At 48.5% G+C, this 13,866-nt stretch overlaps 1 protein-coding gene across 1 annotated transcript; it reads right to left on the bottom strand.

The window, feature by feature from the left end:
* Positions 1-94: 94 nt before the first annotated feature.
* Positions 95-13,321, bottom strand: vangl2 (VANGL planar cell polarity protein 2). The gene is made up of 7 exons (XM_088915636.1): positions 12,946-13,321; positions 10,993-11,113; positions 9,341-9,948; positions 7,906-8,042; positions 6,942-7,077; positions 5,295-5,526; positions 95-4,540 (listed from the first exon to the last, which is right to left on the bottom strand). Exons 1-7 carry the CDS (start codon positions 13,014-13,016, stop codon positions 4,280-4,282), a joined length of 1,566 nt encoding a protein of 521 aa, XP_088771762.1. The 5' UTR covers positions 13,017-13,321; the 3' UTR covers positions 95-4,279.
* Between the last annotated feature and the right edge of the window lie 545 nt (positions 13,322-13,866).

The following is a 13,866-nucleotide window of genomic DNA, read 5'->3' as shown; positions in this document are numbered from 1 at the left end:
GGGGCGGGGGGGTGGGAGTGGGAGTGGAAATTATACTTTTTGAGTATATTATACTTTTCTGAGACCAGATTTAAAAAAAAAGGAAATTACAATTCTAGGGAGAAACTGTTTATTTAAAAAAGGTAACACTTTTAGTTCTATCATTATCAAAAGAAAAAAAACATACACACTCACAAAAAAAAATCTACAAATATCATAAAACCAGCGTCTTTCCGCTGGGTGGATGTAAAAACGTTTTTTCCCGACATTTTAAAAACATTTGTAGAATTAAAAAAAATAGAAAACGAAAACACAAGAAAAGCTTAGTGTCATTTCTCGTTATACTACTTGCATGCATTAAAACGTTTTTGAACAAAATGCAAGTTTTCTTTTTTTTCCCGTTATTTAAAACAATCTACAGTATTTATAAAAAAGTTTCCGCCTTTGAAATGCTTCACAGAATGCGACATCATAAAAAAAAACAAACACTATATACACAATGCGTGACGGTTACACACAGTGGCTCAAAGTGGCGACTTTTACATTTTTAAACATTTGGATCCTTCCAGTCTTTTTGCGGTTTTCCCCCCATCCCAAATCGTCATTTGGAGGAGGAACATTCTGGAAAGAGCCCACACACGCCATTGAGATACATGAGAGAGGACGGGAATAGCAAATAGCCCACGAGACTAAAAGTCTCAACACTACACACAGCTCGTGGTACATTCATGAATTCAGAGTAAGCACTGTAGGTATTGAGCTCCATCATTCAGATCAGCGATGGTTTTTTTTGCTACTGGTCGATAGCTGTGAAAGTTACAAAGTAATGGAATGTCAGGCATTTATTTGGCACGACGCGGGACACCAGACTCTTCCAGCGCTCAAAGAGGTCAGACTGTATCCTATGACGCCCAAGATGGGGGGGGGGGGGGGTATTAAAAAAAATGAGATTTAAAACGCTAAAGGATCCCACAATTTAATCATCAGTTCACAAAAAGGAAAACTAAGTCTGGACGGCAGTCAAAATGTTGGGTTTTATAATGGGCAGGTGCCTCAGACGTCCCTAAGAAACCCCTTTCGAAATCGCAGAGCGCTTGGGATTTTCGGCCAGTTTTCATCTTGATACGGTTCTATTGAAAACCGTTTAATTTGGAATTCCTTGCCTTTTTAAAGGCCGTTTGCGATTAAAAAAAAAAAACTCCTTGACTGGACTGAGAGAGCCAGAGGCAATTTCACAGAGACGGGCGAAGACCAATGAGGGCGCCAATGAGGGTGAGACCGAATGTCAACTTTCAAAAAGACGGCTGGTCATACTCAACGCAGGGTTCCCCAAATCCAGAACACGGTGGGTTTTTCCCAGATCTCTTCAGATTTAGATATTGGACGGCTGAAGACTTATCCCTTCTCCACAAATCGGTCCAGTTAAGCTTGACTTGGATCCATGTAACCCTTTCACGGGGGGACACAGGATAATTTAAGGAGACCTAGAAAAGCTGCCGTTTTTTTTTACCATGACTCTTGTTCTCAACTGTCTGAAAGCAGAGCCTAAATGCAGAACCTACTTCGATAAGGAGGTCGCAAAACAAAAAGGATGTTATTTTGGTAGAACCGAATCTTAAGAGGGACACCTGTAAACTTCCTAAGAACAGTGAAATAAAAACGACGAGTAAAATAAAATCCTTTGCGCCGCTCAGCGCGTAGCGTCAGATCCGCACGACAGGCCGTTGTCGGCTTCTTATTAGGGTCTCCAGGCCGTTATTTCATTGATGACTTACCTCAACGTTAAAGCCAGGGTTTAGTTTTCGCCACCTTAAAGGCTTTTGCAAAAAAAAAAAAACGTTCACCAGCCACAGCGGCTGATATTTGCGATATTGTTTTAGAAAAAAACGGAGCAGGGGGATACAGATGGGGCCCGAGGCACCATTAACACCATGGCGACATCGCCGTGGCAGCAGTAAGGGCGAAAGAATGACCTTCTTCTTCAACCACCCACCCCCCCCCAAAAAAAAACAGCCTAATTTCAATTGGCATTCCCCGAAACAACGGGTGGAAGGCCAGGGCTGCGAAAATGACGCACTTCTTGCACAAGGCGATACGACGATGCACCGGGGATCAACGTTCTTCTTCTTCGGGTTTGCTTACATAAAAATAGCCCACAAAATGTCCATCACCGCAAGCACAAAAATCCACAACCCTCCCACCCGCAAAACCCTCACATCCGATCCCGTATTCCCTTTACCTCCCCCAACGTACCCCCACTTAGTTTTAAAACAGGAGTCCGGGCTTTGGTTACACTTCCACCTGCTTGATACTACTCGTCCTTCCCGCTGGCTCCTCAAGACCAGGGGCAGTTCTCCTCCTCTCTGCGGGGGAATTCGGCTGGACCCAGGCAGCTGTCCAAACCAATATGAAGGACCGCTCCATCTCCACACCAGTTGGCTGTTTTCCCAAGCGGATACCGAACTTAGGCGAAGGAAGACTTAGGCAAAGGAAACTGACCAACGAGGAGGAAGGAGGCGGCAGCGGCTGTGTAAGGCATTTCTATCTCCCTTCGCTTAAATGACAGCAGATTCATGTTCCTCGCTTCGGGCTTTCTCAAAAACTCTCCCCGAGGTCGGTTTCCAAACGGAAATTCGCCACCATTGCCTCACTAAAAACGACGATATTCAGCTAGTTTTCCTGCAGGCGACGGGCTGAGTCACAGGCGTGATGCACACTGTTTCTTAAAACCCAATCCCCCTCCGTATACCTCCTCCCCATCCTTACTTAATCCTGTGCTTATTTTCCTATGGGGTTAGTCAAAACAATTGGAAAACAATACTTTAAAAACCGAACAAGCCTATAGAATAGAGATCAGACACTTCCCAAAACTTTCACTAGAACCTTCGATCAGCATTTTTCTAGGAGAATCGCAAGTCAAAAGAGTCGATATGAAGCTTCTCCCAATTTCTTCTTTCAGGGAGTTTGGGAAAAAAAAAAGATGCATCTATTTTCAATTGAGTGGACCGCTGCCCTTTAAAACCATAGTGCAGTCCTTAAAATCCCCCCCCGCCCAACTGTGCCTTGCATTCATTCAAACCTGCAAACCTCCGTGTGAAATCAAGACTCCAGGAAACAGTCATTTCGGGTTTTAAATTGACTGGCATAAGGTGCAGCCCATGAGCTCATGCAGCACACCGCTGTAACGGGTGCTTTTGATTAGCGTTGTAGGTGATAACGGTTGTAGAGAGCTTTTCTGTAAACGAATGCTTTAAAATCCACATAAAGTGCAGCACTGGAATTCATACTGTACACTTCTACAAAGCATGTGTTTGGCAGTGTCAGGACAATAGTATATACCTGAACGTTTTAGTGTTCCTTTGTGTGTGCACGCTAGCCAAAGCAGAGAGGGACAAGATCTCACGCCGCAAGCCAATGTATTGGCGTACAACTTCAAATCAACTGCGTGAAGAGCAAGCATTTCTCCACATCCTCCCTATTCTGACTAAACCAACTGTTGTTGTAAGACGCGCACTAAATACAATTAGTCTGAGGTTTAGAGTGAGTTTGGGGGGAAAAAAAACTGCTGTAGTGTGCAATACAGTCCCTATTAAAAATTGCCATAGAGAACTGTCATCCAGTTCTCAGAAAAATCTGGACTTCACAGCCCTGGAAGAAATTAAAAGTCCCAAAGTGTCAGTGGAACGTAGCTCAAGATTTGTTTTACAGAAATACAGAGCAACAATGCAGTTTCAAAACTTCTCAGTGGACGTAGCTAGGCTTATTCAAACATGGCATTACAATCAGAATGCAGGTTTACAAACGTCCTTAAGTTGTTATGGTTTTTTGTCCCCTCATATGAGGAGGCAGAAATCTGAAGTGTGAGTGGCTGGTGTTTGAGTCTAGGAACGTGGGGTTCACACTCAAAGATCTGCTGGAACCCATCACACAATTGGAATTAAAACTGCAGAAAAAGTACATTTGCGTTTAGGTTGAGTCCGCAGGCTCTTTGAATCATGCATACACTCTGGCACACGCGCACACACACACTCGATTCACTCCAAAAGTGGTACACCCCTCCCTCCCCGCTCACTGCTACAGCCACAGGAAAGTCGCATGGCATTGTGCGGCTGCCATGTTAGTCACAGAGCCAGACGAGGCGGCGGATTCCGTTAAAAAGCGGACGGCAGCGGGCACGCGGGGCGCCCCTCTGCGCCTCTGCGCCCCCAAACCCCCCGAGCTCACCTTCCGCCCCCATTCCAGTGCCCGTCTCCCCGACCCCCACCCCCCACCCCCTCCCGCCTCTTCCTGGCGCCAGGTCTCAGACGGAGGTCTCCGACTGCAGCCGCATGACAAACTTGTGGCTCTTGGGGTCGATGAACTCCTCGCGGAGCTGCAGGAAGGGGATGCGCCGCACCGTCACGACCAGGGAGAAGTCCAGGCGCCGCAGGGCGAAGACCGCCCCCTCCTTGAGGGCGGAGGTCACGGGCTCCTCGCTCACCAGGGTCCACTCGCGCCCCGCCGTGTTCTCGCGGTGGTACTGCACCGTGGGGCCCGGGGTTAGGTAGCGCTCTAGGAAGGCCTGAATTTAGGAAGGAAGGGGAGGAAAAAGTATTACGAACCCCTCCCGATGCCGGAACCCGTCCATTCAGCTCCAACTGCGGGACAGAGGATACAACCAAGCCAGGCAGACGGCCTAGGATACCTTCTTTCCCTCATTTATTACCTGTACCAACGAGGAAACTGCAGAGGCATGTTAAAGAGACGTCAGGACACGCGTTTTACTTTGCCGGTTATCTCTAACCTCAGAGAGGTATGGTAAGCAGGAGGTTTTGGCGAGTCGCTCATGAAAACTCCCTACATGCTCTTGTTCAGACTAATAGCTGCCTTGAACAGGATAACAGGCAGCCCATCTGTTAATGGGTCTACACCGGTCTGTGGGAAAGATGATGCCACCGAGCATGGGGCTACAATATCGTCCTTTCCTCTCGTTTATGACCTGCGTCAACAAGAAAACCGCAGAGCCACGTCAAAGAGACTTCTATACGGCCATCTATGAGTTTTACTTCACCACCTATCTCTGTCGCCTGAGCGGTACGGTTAGTCCTGGAGGATCTGGTCAGTCACCGAACCTAACCGCATTAGAACTCCCAACATGCTCTCGTTCAGACAGATTGCTGCCTTGCATATGATAACACCTAGCCTGTCTGTCAGCAGGTCTACGTTAACCACCCACGAGCCGGTCTCTCTCCGAGCCCGTCTCTACGCGGTTCTGTCAACCTCTCGGCCCCTCTGTCCAAGGTTCAGGGCCTCGGTTGCAGGGTCGAGCGCCGTACCTTGGGTGTCATGTCGTGCGTGATGCAGAACTGCAGGTGCTGCAGGATGCTCTCCATGCTGTGGTAGGGCTGCTGGCGAGTGGTGCGCAGGTACTTTTGCATGGCCCGCGCCATGGAGGCAAAGATAGCCTGGGCCGCCTCGCGCGGGTCCATAATCTCCCGAGGGTTCTTCTGGTCCTCGTCCTGCAGGCGCTTGATGTGGGTGAATGCCTCCTCTACTGCCACCACCAGCCTTGGAGGAGCAACAACAACAACTGGTTGTGAATAAAAGACAGAAGCCGGCAGGTTTGTCACATCTGCTTCTGAGATTGTCTCATGAGCACAAAGCACCCTCTGGAAAATAAAGCGAAATGAATGGTGGTTTTCTTTTTTAAAAAAAAGTTAATTACAAAGTAAAAATCAGCCTGCCAATTACCTCTTTTCCTGGAAATCTGATCACAATCGGCTACCAGCTCAGATGAGAGAGATCTGGGTCACCGAGCTCTGGGCAACTTTATAGGTTAAAACACTTAAGAGGCCCCCCTCACATTTCCTTTTCGAAAATCTAAATAAAGCATTTTAAGCAGCATAGTCACCAGAGGTGTTGGTAGCATGGTTGGTGACAACGCAGAACGAAAGCTTGAGTGACCATCACTCCATCAAGGTAAAAATAACCCTTGAACACAATGGGGTGTTAAGGATTTCAACTCTCTGAAGCCAAATATGTAAAAAAAAAACACCAGGTGGTAAAGTCCATATTAAGCACTGTTAATACAAGATATAATAAGGAAAAAATACCCTCAATGGAGAGTCGAGTATATAACGCATTCTGTGGCCTCCCACACTCAGCTCCAAACTGATCTGACCTTATTGCAAGAGAGAAGACTTTGTTCTATACCACGCCTTCCTGTGAAAACGCTTTCTGTGCAGAAATGGACAGCTTAGTCCAGATGACTTGCTTCTCTGGGGCCTTAACCAGGAAAATGTTGGATTTTGGTGCAGAGACCGTTAGTTTGCTGTGGAAGTATCTGTTAATTGAACACACATTATACTTTTACACAGCATTGTATCCAGCCTCAGTTCATTTGCACGTGTGTACCCATAAAACACATCACTAGATACAAAGTGGTAAAAGATCAATCAGATTTTTGAAAGGTGAAAGGGAAAATGTCATTTGAATCTGTTGCACTATTTAAAGGGGAACTGCAATGTCATCTTTTTTATTTTCTTTCTACATCTTTTAAATCGAACAGAAATAGTGGATTCATAAAAATCACATTACATCAGTCATTAAGGTGACTATTGTGCAGGAAGGGCTGCTTCATGTTCATAGGAACTTGAATGCGAGTTTGCAGCAACATGGCAACTTGCAGTGCTTTTGTAAAGTTCACAATTCTGTGCATAATGTGAAATCTGTTAAGTTTCTTCTAGAACATGAATTAATTCTTCTAACTGAGATTTCATAACAACTCTGAGAAATTAGGACTGCAGCTCCACTTTCATATGGTGGCCTAGCTGTACCGTGCCCATATTCAGGTGTGCTTGAATGCTGTATCGACTGGGTACCAAGCATTCTGTCCCGATTAAGTTTCAGGAGGGAACCGGTTCCAGTCCTGATACTGACGGACCTTCAGCTAGTCGGCGCTCGAGCCCACCAGCGCACGCTACCTGGCTTTGCGCTTCCTGACGCGCCGCTCCATTTCCGCCTCCTCGTAGTAGTACTCGTTGTGGCTGTTGTCCCTCCGGCGCGCGGCCGCCGCGATCATGGCGCGGGACTGGCCGGTCGAGTTATTGGTGCTGTTCTCTGGAAGCGCAAGAAATGCACACGCACACAATGAGCAGGAAGTGCGACGTCCTTGCAGATTTCCGCGGGAAAACCGAAAGCACGCGGCCGTAAATGCTTTCCCCCAAGCAGTTGACAGACGGACCCATTTGGAGCGATGCCCAGGATCCTTTCTTAAAACGCATTAAGCAGCAAAATATCCTAACTGGGGGTTAACTGGGTTAATATACGTAATGGACGTGTGCCCCTTGCTTGCTGGGATACACAGGGCCTCCACTATAGTAGATGACCCCTCCCATAAACTCTTTGCCCTCCTACCATCTGGGAAAGGATATCGCAGTTTACGGGCTAGCTCCACCAGACTCTGGAACAGCTTCTTCCCACAGGCTGTCAGGCTATCTACCTGCACCCACTCCAATTCCAGAAACAGGGTTTAAATCCCCCCAGTGTGTTGCATTTATTGTACTATGTATTGCCTTGTAATTTGCACTATCCGCAATTTGCACTATGTGTATCCTGTCTACAATGTCTATGTCAGTGTCCTGTCTGTATTTGCACCATGGACCAGGAGGAACAATATCTCGTTCCACTGTATACTTGTATATGACTGGAGTGACAAATAAATGTGAACTTGAACTTGATAGGCTCTGTCTCCCCCCACAACCCTGAACTGAAGGAAGCAGTTTGCAGATGGATGGATCGCATACTGTGAAAATCATGCATCTATACCTTACAGAAAGTATACCGCAAGAGCAACAGGACCCAACATCGTCCAGTCGCATTACGAGCCCAAATCTCGAGAACAGTTGTGATTACCTGCTCGGGAACTTGCTCGATTTTAGCCATTACCTTCTCCTAGAGAATACACCTTGAAGCCAGACATCTTCTTGGACAGGATGGACTTGGGCAGGTTGAGAAGGGCGGGGTTGTAGACCGGGAAGTCGCTGTAGTAGCGCTCCAGAACCCAAACTGCCGCTCGCTGGATACTGCAACCGGGACAGAGAGAAGCAACACATTTCAATGCCTTTTGGGCTCTGAAATGTTCAAATGTTAAAGCAACAAGCACAAAAACAGCTTGGTGGGGTTGAGCACTTGACTGCCCTAAAACTGGATTTCAAGCCTAAAAGCCATGCCCTCATGGCCTCGATGTGAAACTCTTTTAAGCTAAAATCCCCTCTTAGACTTCCCCTTGAAGAGGAACTGCAACACTATTTTTAGCAACACTGCAACACCGAAAGACTCGGTATCGATCATTGCGTTTCAAACCACAGTAAAACAAAAAAGGTACACAGTAACTCATAATCCAATTTACAAATTTGCCATTCAGAACGACGCAACAAAACATCTGTGAAGTGATCTTAAGCGACCTTATTACATTGTAAACAAGCAGGCTTGTGAATACATCTCTTTTAATCCAACAGAGATATTGCTTTTGACAAAAAGTACTCATTAACTTTGCCTGCAGATCAATTTGGAATATTTCTGTGGTGAAATGCCTGCTGCTCAACCTTGACTTTTTCGTTCATACATCGCATTTCAGTGACTAATGAGCAAGAAGGGCCCAATCTCGTCCCAGTTTGCAACAACATAGCAATTCACTGTACTTTCAACAAGATTCGCGATTTGTGCTTAATTCAAAATTGGTCTTTTTTTTCTCTCCCAATTAATTTATTTTGTTACTGAAATTTAATAAGCAGTCTGAGAAATTGGACCTGCAGTTCCTCTTTAAGTCTAAACGCACTGAAGTGGAAAAAAATCTAGAGAAAGAGCTGTGTTTTTAAGCGGATTTGGAACCACGCTTTCCTTTCCAGAGAATTCTGGTCATTCTGGATGAGCTCTGTTACTTATTTCCTTTATGGGTCACTAGTTCTGTGGGCACCCACTCCTGTGGAATACAAGGAGCTGTCTGCCTTTTTCTCTGCAACCACGAGCTGTGCTGTTCTAAAGCTCTGACAAACTTGTTACCCCCTCAGTGATGGCTTTTTGGCCACAGTGCCCTGACCAACCCCTGACAGGTGGAAGACTGAGGAAATATTCATGGGAAGCTCTCCGTTTCACCCAGTGATGATCAATGGTACCCACAATCTAGCGGGCTGGTAAGAGTTGGCGTGTTATTTCCAGCTGGTTGGCCATGCTGGGAAGCATCACACTCTCCTGTGCACCCCTAAGCAAAATGGAAATCTGGAAGATCGCTTTAGCTGTGCTTCTGCCCCAACTTGCTTGAGGCGGATGATCCCTTCTTGTCTACACCGGAGGAACAGGGGGTTGCAAGCACAGTAAATACCTGAGATGTCCGATGTTGTAGAACTTGCTGGCCCCATCTGTGGACCGCACCACCTTGAGGCAAAAAGCCGGCTGGATTTGTCGGATCTCCAGCAGGACGATGGCCAGGTACTGGATGAAGAGCAGCGCGTCCACCAGCGAGGCGGCGTACTCCACGATGCCGCGGTAGTCCCGCTCGCGGGGCTCCAGCACCCGCACCCCGTAGAAGAGCCAGTAGGAGGCGACGAAGAGGAACACCAGCACCATGAGCAGCGAGCGGAAGACGAAGATCCGCGGCAGGGTGGCCCTGGGGGGCCGCAGGAAGAGGGCCCACGAGGCGATGAGCAGGACCAGGAGCTTGAAGGCCAGCGAGACGTAGAGGCCCTCGCAGGGCGTCCCGCAGGGCTCCAGCTGGTCCCGCCACAGGAGCTGGGGCAGCAGCAGAAAGGCCAGCGGGGTGAGGAAGGCGAAGAGGCCCAGGGCCCCCGAGAGGGCCGGCCCCAGGAAGCGGCGGCAGTCGGGGGCGGCCGACTCCTCCACGTCCTTGGCGATGCGGGTCAGATCCTCGTGAGAGACGCTGTGCTCCGAGGTGCCCGTTACCACGGTCGTCGTCTCGCCCCAGTTGTCATCCTAGCGTGGAGGAGAGAGAAGACAAGACCGTAAGAGACAGCAGAGGAAAGAGGAAGGAGACGGAGAGCAGTGAGGGAAGGAGGAAGAGCGTTTTCCGGAGTAAGACAGGAAGTAGGTCTTAACGTGGGAACGGTCCATATATACTGGACCAAAGTTCATTCAGATGAACATTCATCCCGATTTAATCCATTAGTGCCGTTCGAGGTCTTTGGCAGAACACTTATCCTTCCAGCTAACCAGTTCTAACAATACCATGAACACAATCGCAGGTGCTGGTTTCGAGCACTCTCTCTCTCGGGCTGCAATAGAGGACACACGTCTGTTGCGAGAACAATGCAGTTCAGCCTCTTCACTCCTGCGTGCGCAGGCGCCTCCTGGGACGTGCTTGGGGACCACAGGTTCATGCAGCATCACCAGGTTTGCAGACCCTACAATGGCGACATCATCGCTCCTCTGCGCTCGCAGCTGGCGGAGAATCCCGGCAGTATCCCCGGCTGATCCCCGTCGTCCGGGAAAAGCCTGGCAGCTCCTGGCCGCCCAGACGCCGGACAAAGAGAGCCAGACCGATGCTGTCGCCGGGCCCGCGGCTGATCATTAATCAGCGCTCGCTCCCTCAGAGAGAGCTTCGCCCCGCTGTCTCATCTCCGGCGTGCATTGTGCGCGGACACCGTGGGACAAAACCAAGGGATAAAAAGGCTGCCTCACAATGCTGGGATCCCACAGTTCATCTCTCCGGCTTTTTATTTTTAGAGGCAGAGAGAAACCGATGAGCACAAAAGGTAAAGAGAGCAGAATCAGTGATGAGCGAGAAGGAAGCAGAGGATAGGAGGAGAGAGGGACAAAGGTAAGAGGAATGAGAAACACAGAGGCCAAGGAAAGGACCTACATCTAAGAAAAAAAATTGATTGCAGGCATCTGCTTTATCTTCGCCTTGTGAAAGACCGATGCCCTCCTTTTGGGGACATTTTTGACTTCTGTTCAGCCAAACCCAAGTCTCATGGGCCGCACAGAGAGAGAGGAGAGCAGACCCAAAGAAGCACTCACCCGGTCGTCCCCCCTGGTAGACTCATTGTCCAGCAGTGGCTCTCCAGGGGCTTGGATGGTCACAGATTTATCGCCTCTACTACCATCTCGGCTCTTCGAACGATGTCTGTCCCGCCGTTCTCTGAGGGGGGGGAGAAAAGAGAAACTCTGGTTCAAAACGTATCCCCGGCTATTCGCTGTAGCTTCCTCCTCTCGACTAAGGGCTTAATTAAGCTTAAACTCATAGATTTGTCACAATCTACAAGACAAATGATGAGACGCCAATCCCCACTGCACCTTAGCCTGGCTTTATCCTGTATATATACTGCAATCCCACTGTGCTGTCTCAGTTGACAAAAATAAGTCTAAAAAGGGCTTTTTTTTTTACAGAATCAGACACTTTTTTTCCTATGCATGATGGATGAAACGATCAGATCTCCCCAGATGACGCAATGCCCTAATCCGCCTAAAATTAATCTCGGGCCGGACAGATGTTGCACGGTGCTCACACTGGTGGGGGGGGGGGGGGGGGGGTGGTCTGCAAAATACCAGAGATGAAAGAATTTGGAAGGTTCCCTAGTGCTGAGCTGGTGGTGCTGCTACAACGCCTTGTGGCATCCAACAGAAACAGGAGAAAACCTAATTAGGGTCATTCCCAGGGATGTCTCCAGAGTTCATCCGCAAACCAATTAGGAGCACCGAGAGATGCCTAAGTGATTGATCACGTCAGCTCATTACTAAGACTCCGGGCTCTTTTAGTGGTCCGCCAATCCAGACAAGGCATGTCAAAAACATCTGACACATGTCCTACAAGATTGGGAGCCTTCAACGTATGGGCTTAAAGCTTGCACTCCCCTCTTATTTCTTCAGAACCTTTACTTGACAATGCACACATCAGGCTGTTGTCGCCAATCCAGCACTGCAATTTATTAGCACCCTTGGCTGTGGGGAGCAGCTCGGGAACAGCATAACCCAGGGTTTGGGTGCACTTTTAGTCTTGTGAAGGACTATTTAGCAGCAGGTTCACCTATTTAAGTTTAACCTCGTTAAACTACTTGCATTTTAATGATGCTAGAAACAAGTGTGTGGGCAGCACAGTGGCGCCAGAGTTGGGACCCTGGGATCAATTCTTGGTGCGCTATCTGCACAGAGGTTGTATGTTCTCCCTGTGCTCACTTGGGTTTCTTGTCCACAGTCCAGAGACATACTGGTAGGTTAACTGGTTTCTAGGTCCTGTGTATGTCTGTGTTTTTGTGTGTGCCCTGCAATAGCACCAGTTGCGCCAGTTGCTTGCTGGGATAGGGTCCAGATTTCCCCATGACCCTGTACTGAATAAAGCAGTTAGAAAGTGGATGGATAGATAAACAGTGGGAAATGCATAGAAGTGTCACATGGTGACAATCAGGGTTTTCTTACACCACGTTTCTATAAAACAATTATTTTACAGTAGAAATTGGTTATTAGATGAATTCCACCAGTCAGGTGATAAAGTATTTAAACAGCAATTGCAACACACTTGTATTGCAAAGCATCTCCATCCAATCAACTGCACTCTTATACTGGTACTTTACAGCTGCAAGTCGAGTACAGTAAACAAAAAAACGAAAAGGAAGTGAAACCATGTATACACATGAAATGACAATAGAGGAACCGAATGTAAATTGAAGGCCATCAGAAACTAGCACGTCTTGAGGTGAAACTTTGAAACATCAGCAGCAGGAGGGTTTTTAATGAAACAATATTCCGCAGACGAGAGGTTGCCGCTGAAAAGCTCCACTAACGCACAACGTCGTCACAAAGTCCTTAAAATGCTGAGAAGCCCAGAACCAGCGGAACGAAGTGAAGTCCGCCATTTGGTCCCCGTATGCGAGATCCTGTTTTACCTCCAGCTGCTGTACAGCCACAGCGGCGTCACAGGATGGCTCTATGACGTAGGGGGTCAACCCGCGGTTTTGGGGCTTCGCCCGCGTTTACCTGTGTTTCCGCGAACTGCGCGAGTGGCTGGACTTGTAGGAGTAGCCCGAGTACTGCGACTCCGTGTCCATGGTGCTGCTCCGAGACTTCTCCTCGCTCAAGGTGGGCTTGCGGGGGCGGTGGCCGGTCCCCCCGCCTCCTCCTCCTCCTCCCCCTCCTCCGCCGCCGCCGCCGCCGCCTCCTCCTCCTCTGCCTCCCTCCTCCCTCTGGCCGTTCCCACTGCGCCCCGGCGGACCCCCCTCCTTCAGCTTCCGAGTGCCGACCGCCTTGGCAGAGAGGGACAGGGGCAGCTTCAGGAGGTCGACTTTGCTCCTGAGAGAATCTATTTTGAAGCCCGGGCGAACACTGGGGCCGGAGAATCCCAGGAGCGGGGGACGAGCCTGGAAAACAGACAGAAGGGGGTGGGGGATGGTCATTAAGCCAGGTGGGATTTAGGTGCGACTCAACAAGGTCCTGTGTTGTATGACCTCCGTCTCGATCAGCACCCCTCAATCTCGATCCTTGATCTTGAGCTGCCGCCTCTACTTGAGATTTCTGAATCAATCAACAAGTTAACGGAACAAGTAACAGGTCATTCCAGAAAAGGTGTACGAGAACTATCGAGCGGGTAGCATCTGTAGAGAGGAGAGAGAGCTGAAAGGAGCGTTTTGGAGTTTGTATGTGTACCCTGGAATTCTTGTTTGCGCCAACCTCTCAGCACATACACAGTACATAGGATGGCAGTATGACAGACAACAACACAATGAAGACAGTACATTACAAAATGGTGCATAATAACTAGTAACAACAGAATAAATCCATTGGAGAGAACAATAAATGTGGTAGTGGGAAAAAAAACATGGCAGTCCACGCAAAAGGAGCAGAGGTGCATTGAATTCGGAGGCTTTACAGTTAGCTGTTAAGGATGTGAGCTGCAGTAGG

Source organism: Atractosteus spatula, chromosome 5 (genome assembly GCF_055471065.1).
Source record: "Atractosteus spatula isolate fAtrSpa1 chromosome 5, fAtrSpa1.hap1, whole genome shotgun sequence".
In the NCBI taxonomy this organism is placed as follows: Eukaryota; Metazoa; Chordata; class Actinopteri; order Semionotiformes; family Lepisosteidae; genus Atractosteus; species Atractosteus spatula.
Note: the sequence above shows the minus strand (reverse complement) of the source record. Positions and strands in the feature narration are given on the sequence as shown.

Coding starts and splice junctions, on each gene's coding strand:
- vangl2 (XM_088915636.1), bottom strand. CDS start 13,016: ATGGACACGGAGTCGCAGTACTCGGGCTACTCCTACAAGTCCAGCCAC. Junction 8,043..9,340: donor TACAACATCGGACATCTCAG/GTATTTACTGTG, acceptor TCCCGGTTGCAG/TATCCAGCGAGCGGCAGTTT. Junction 7,078..7,905: donor GGTGTATTCTCTAGGAGAAG/GTAATGGCTAAA, acceptor TTGCGCTTCCAG/AGAACAGCACCAATAACTCG.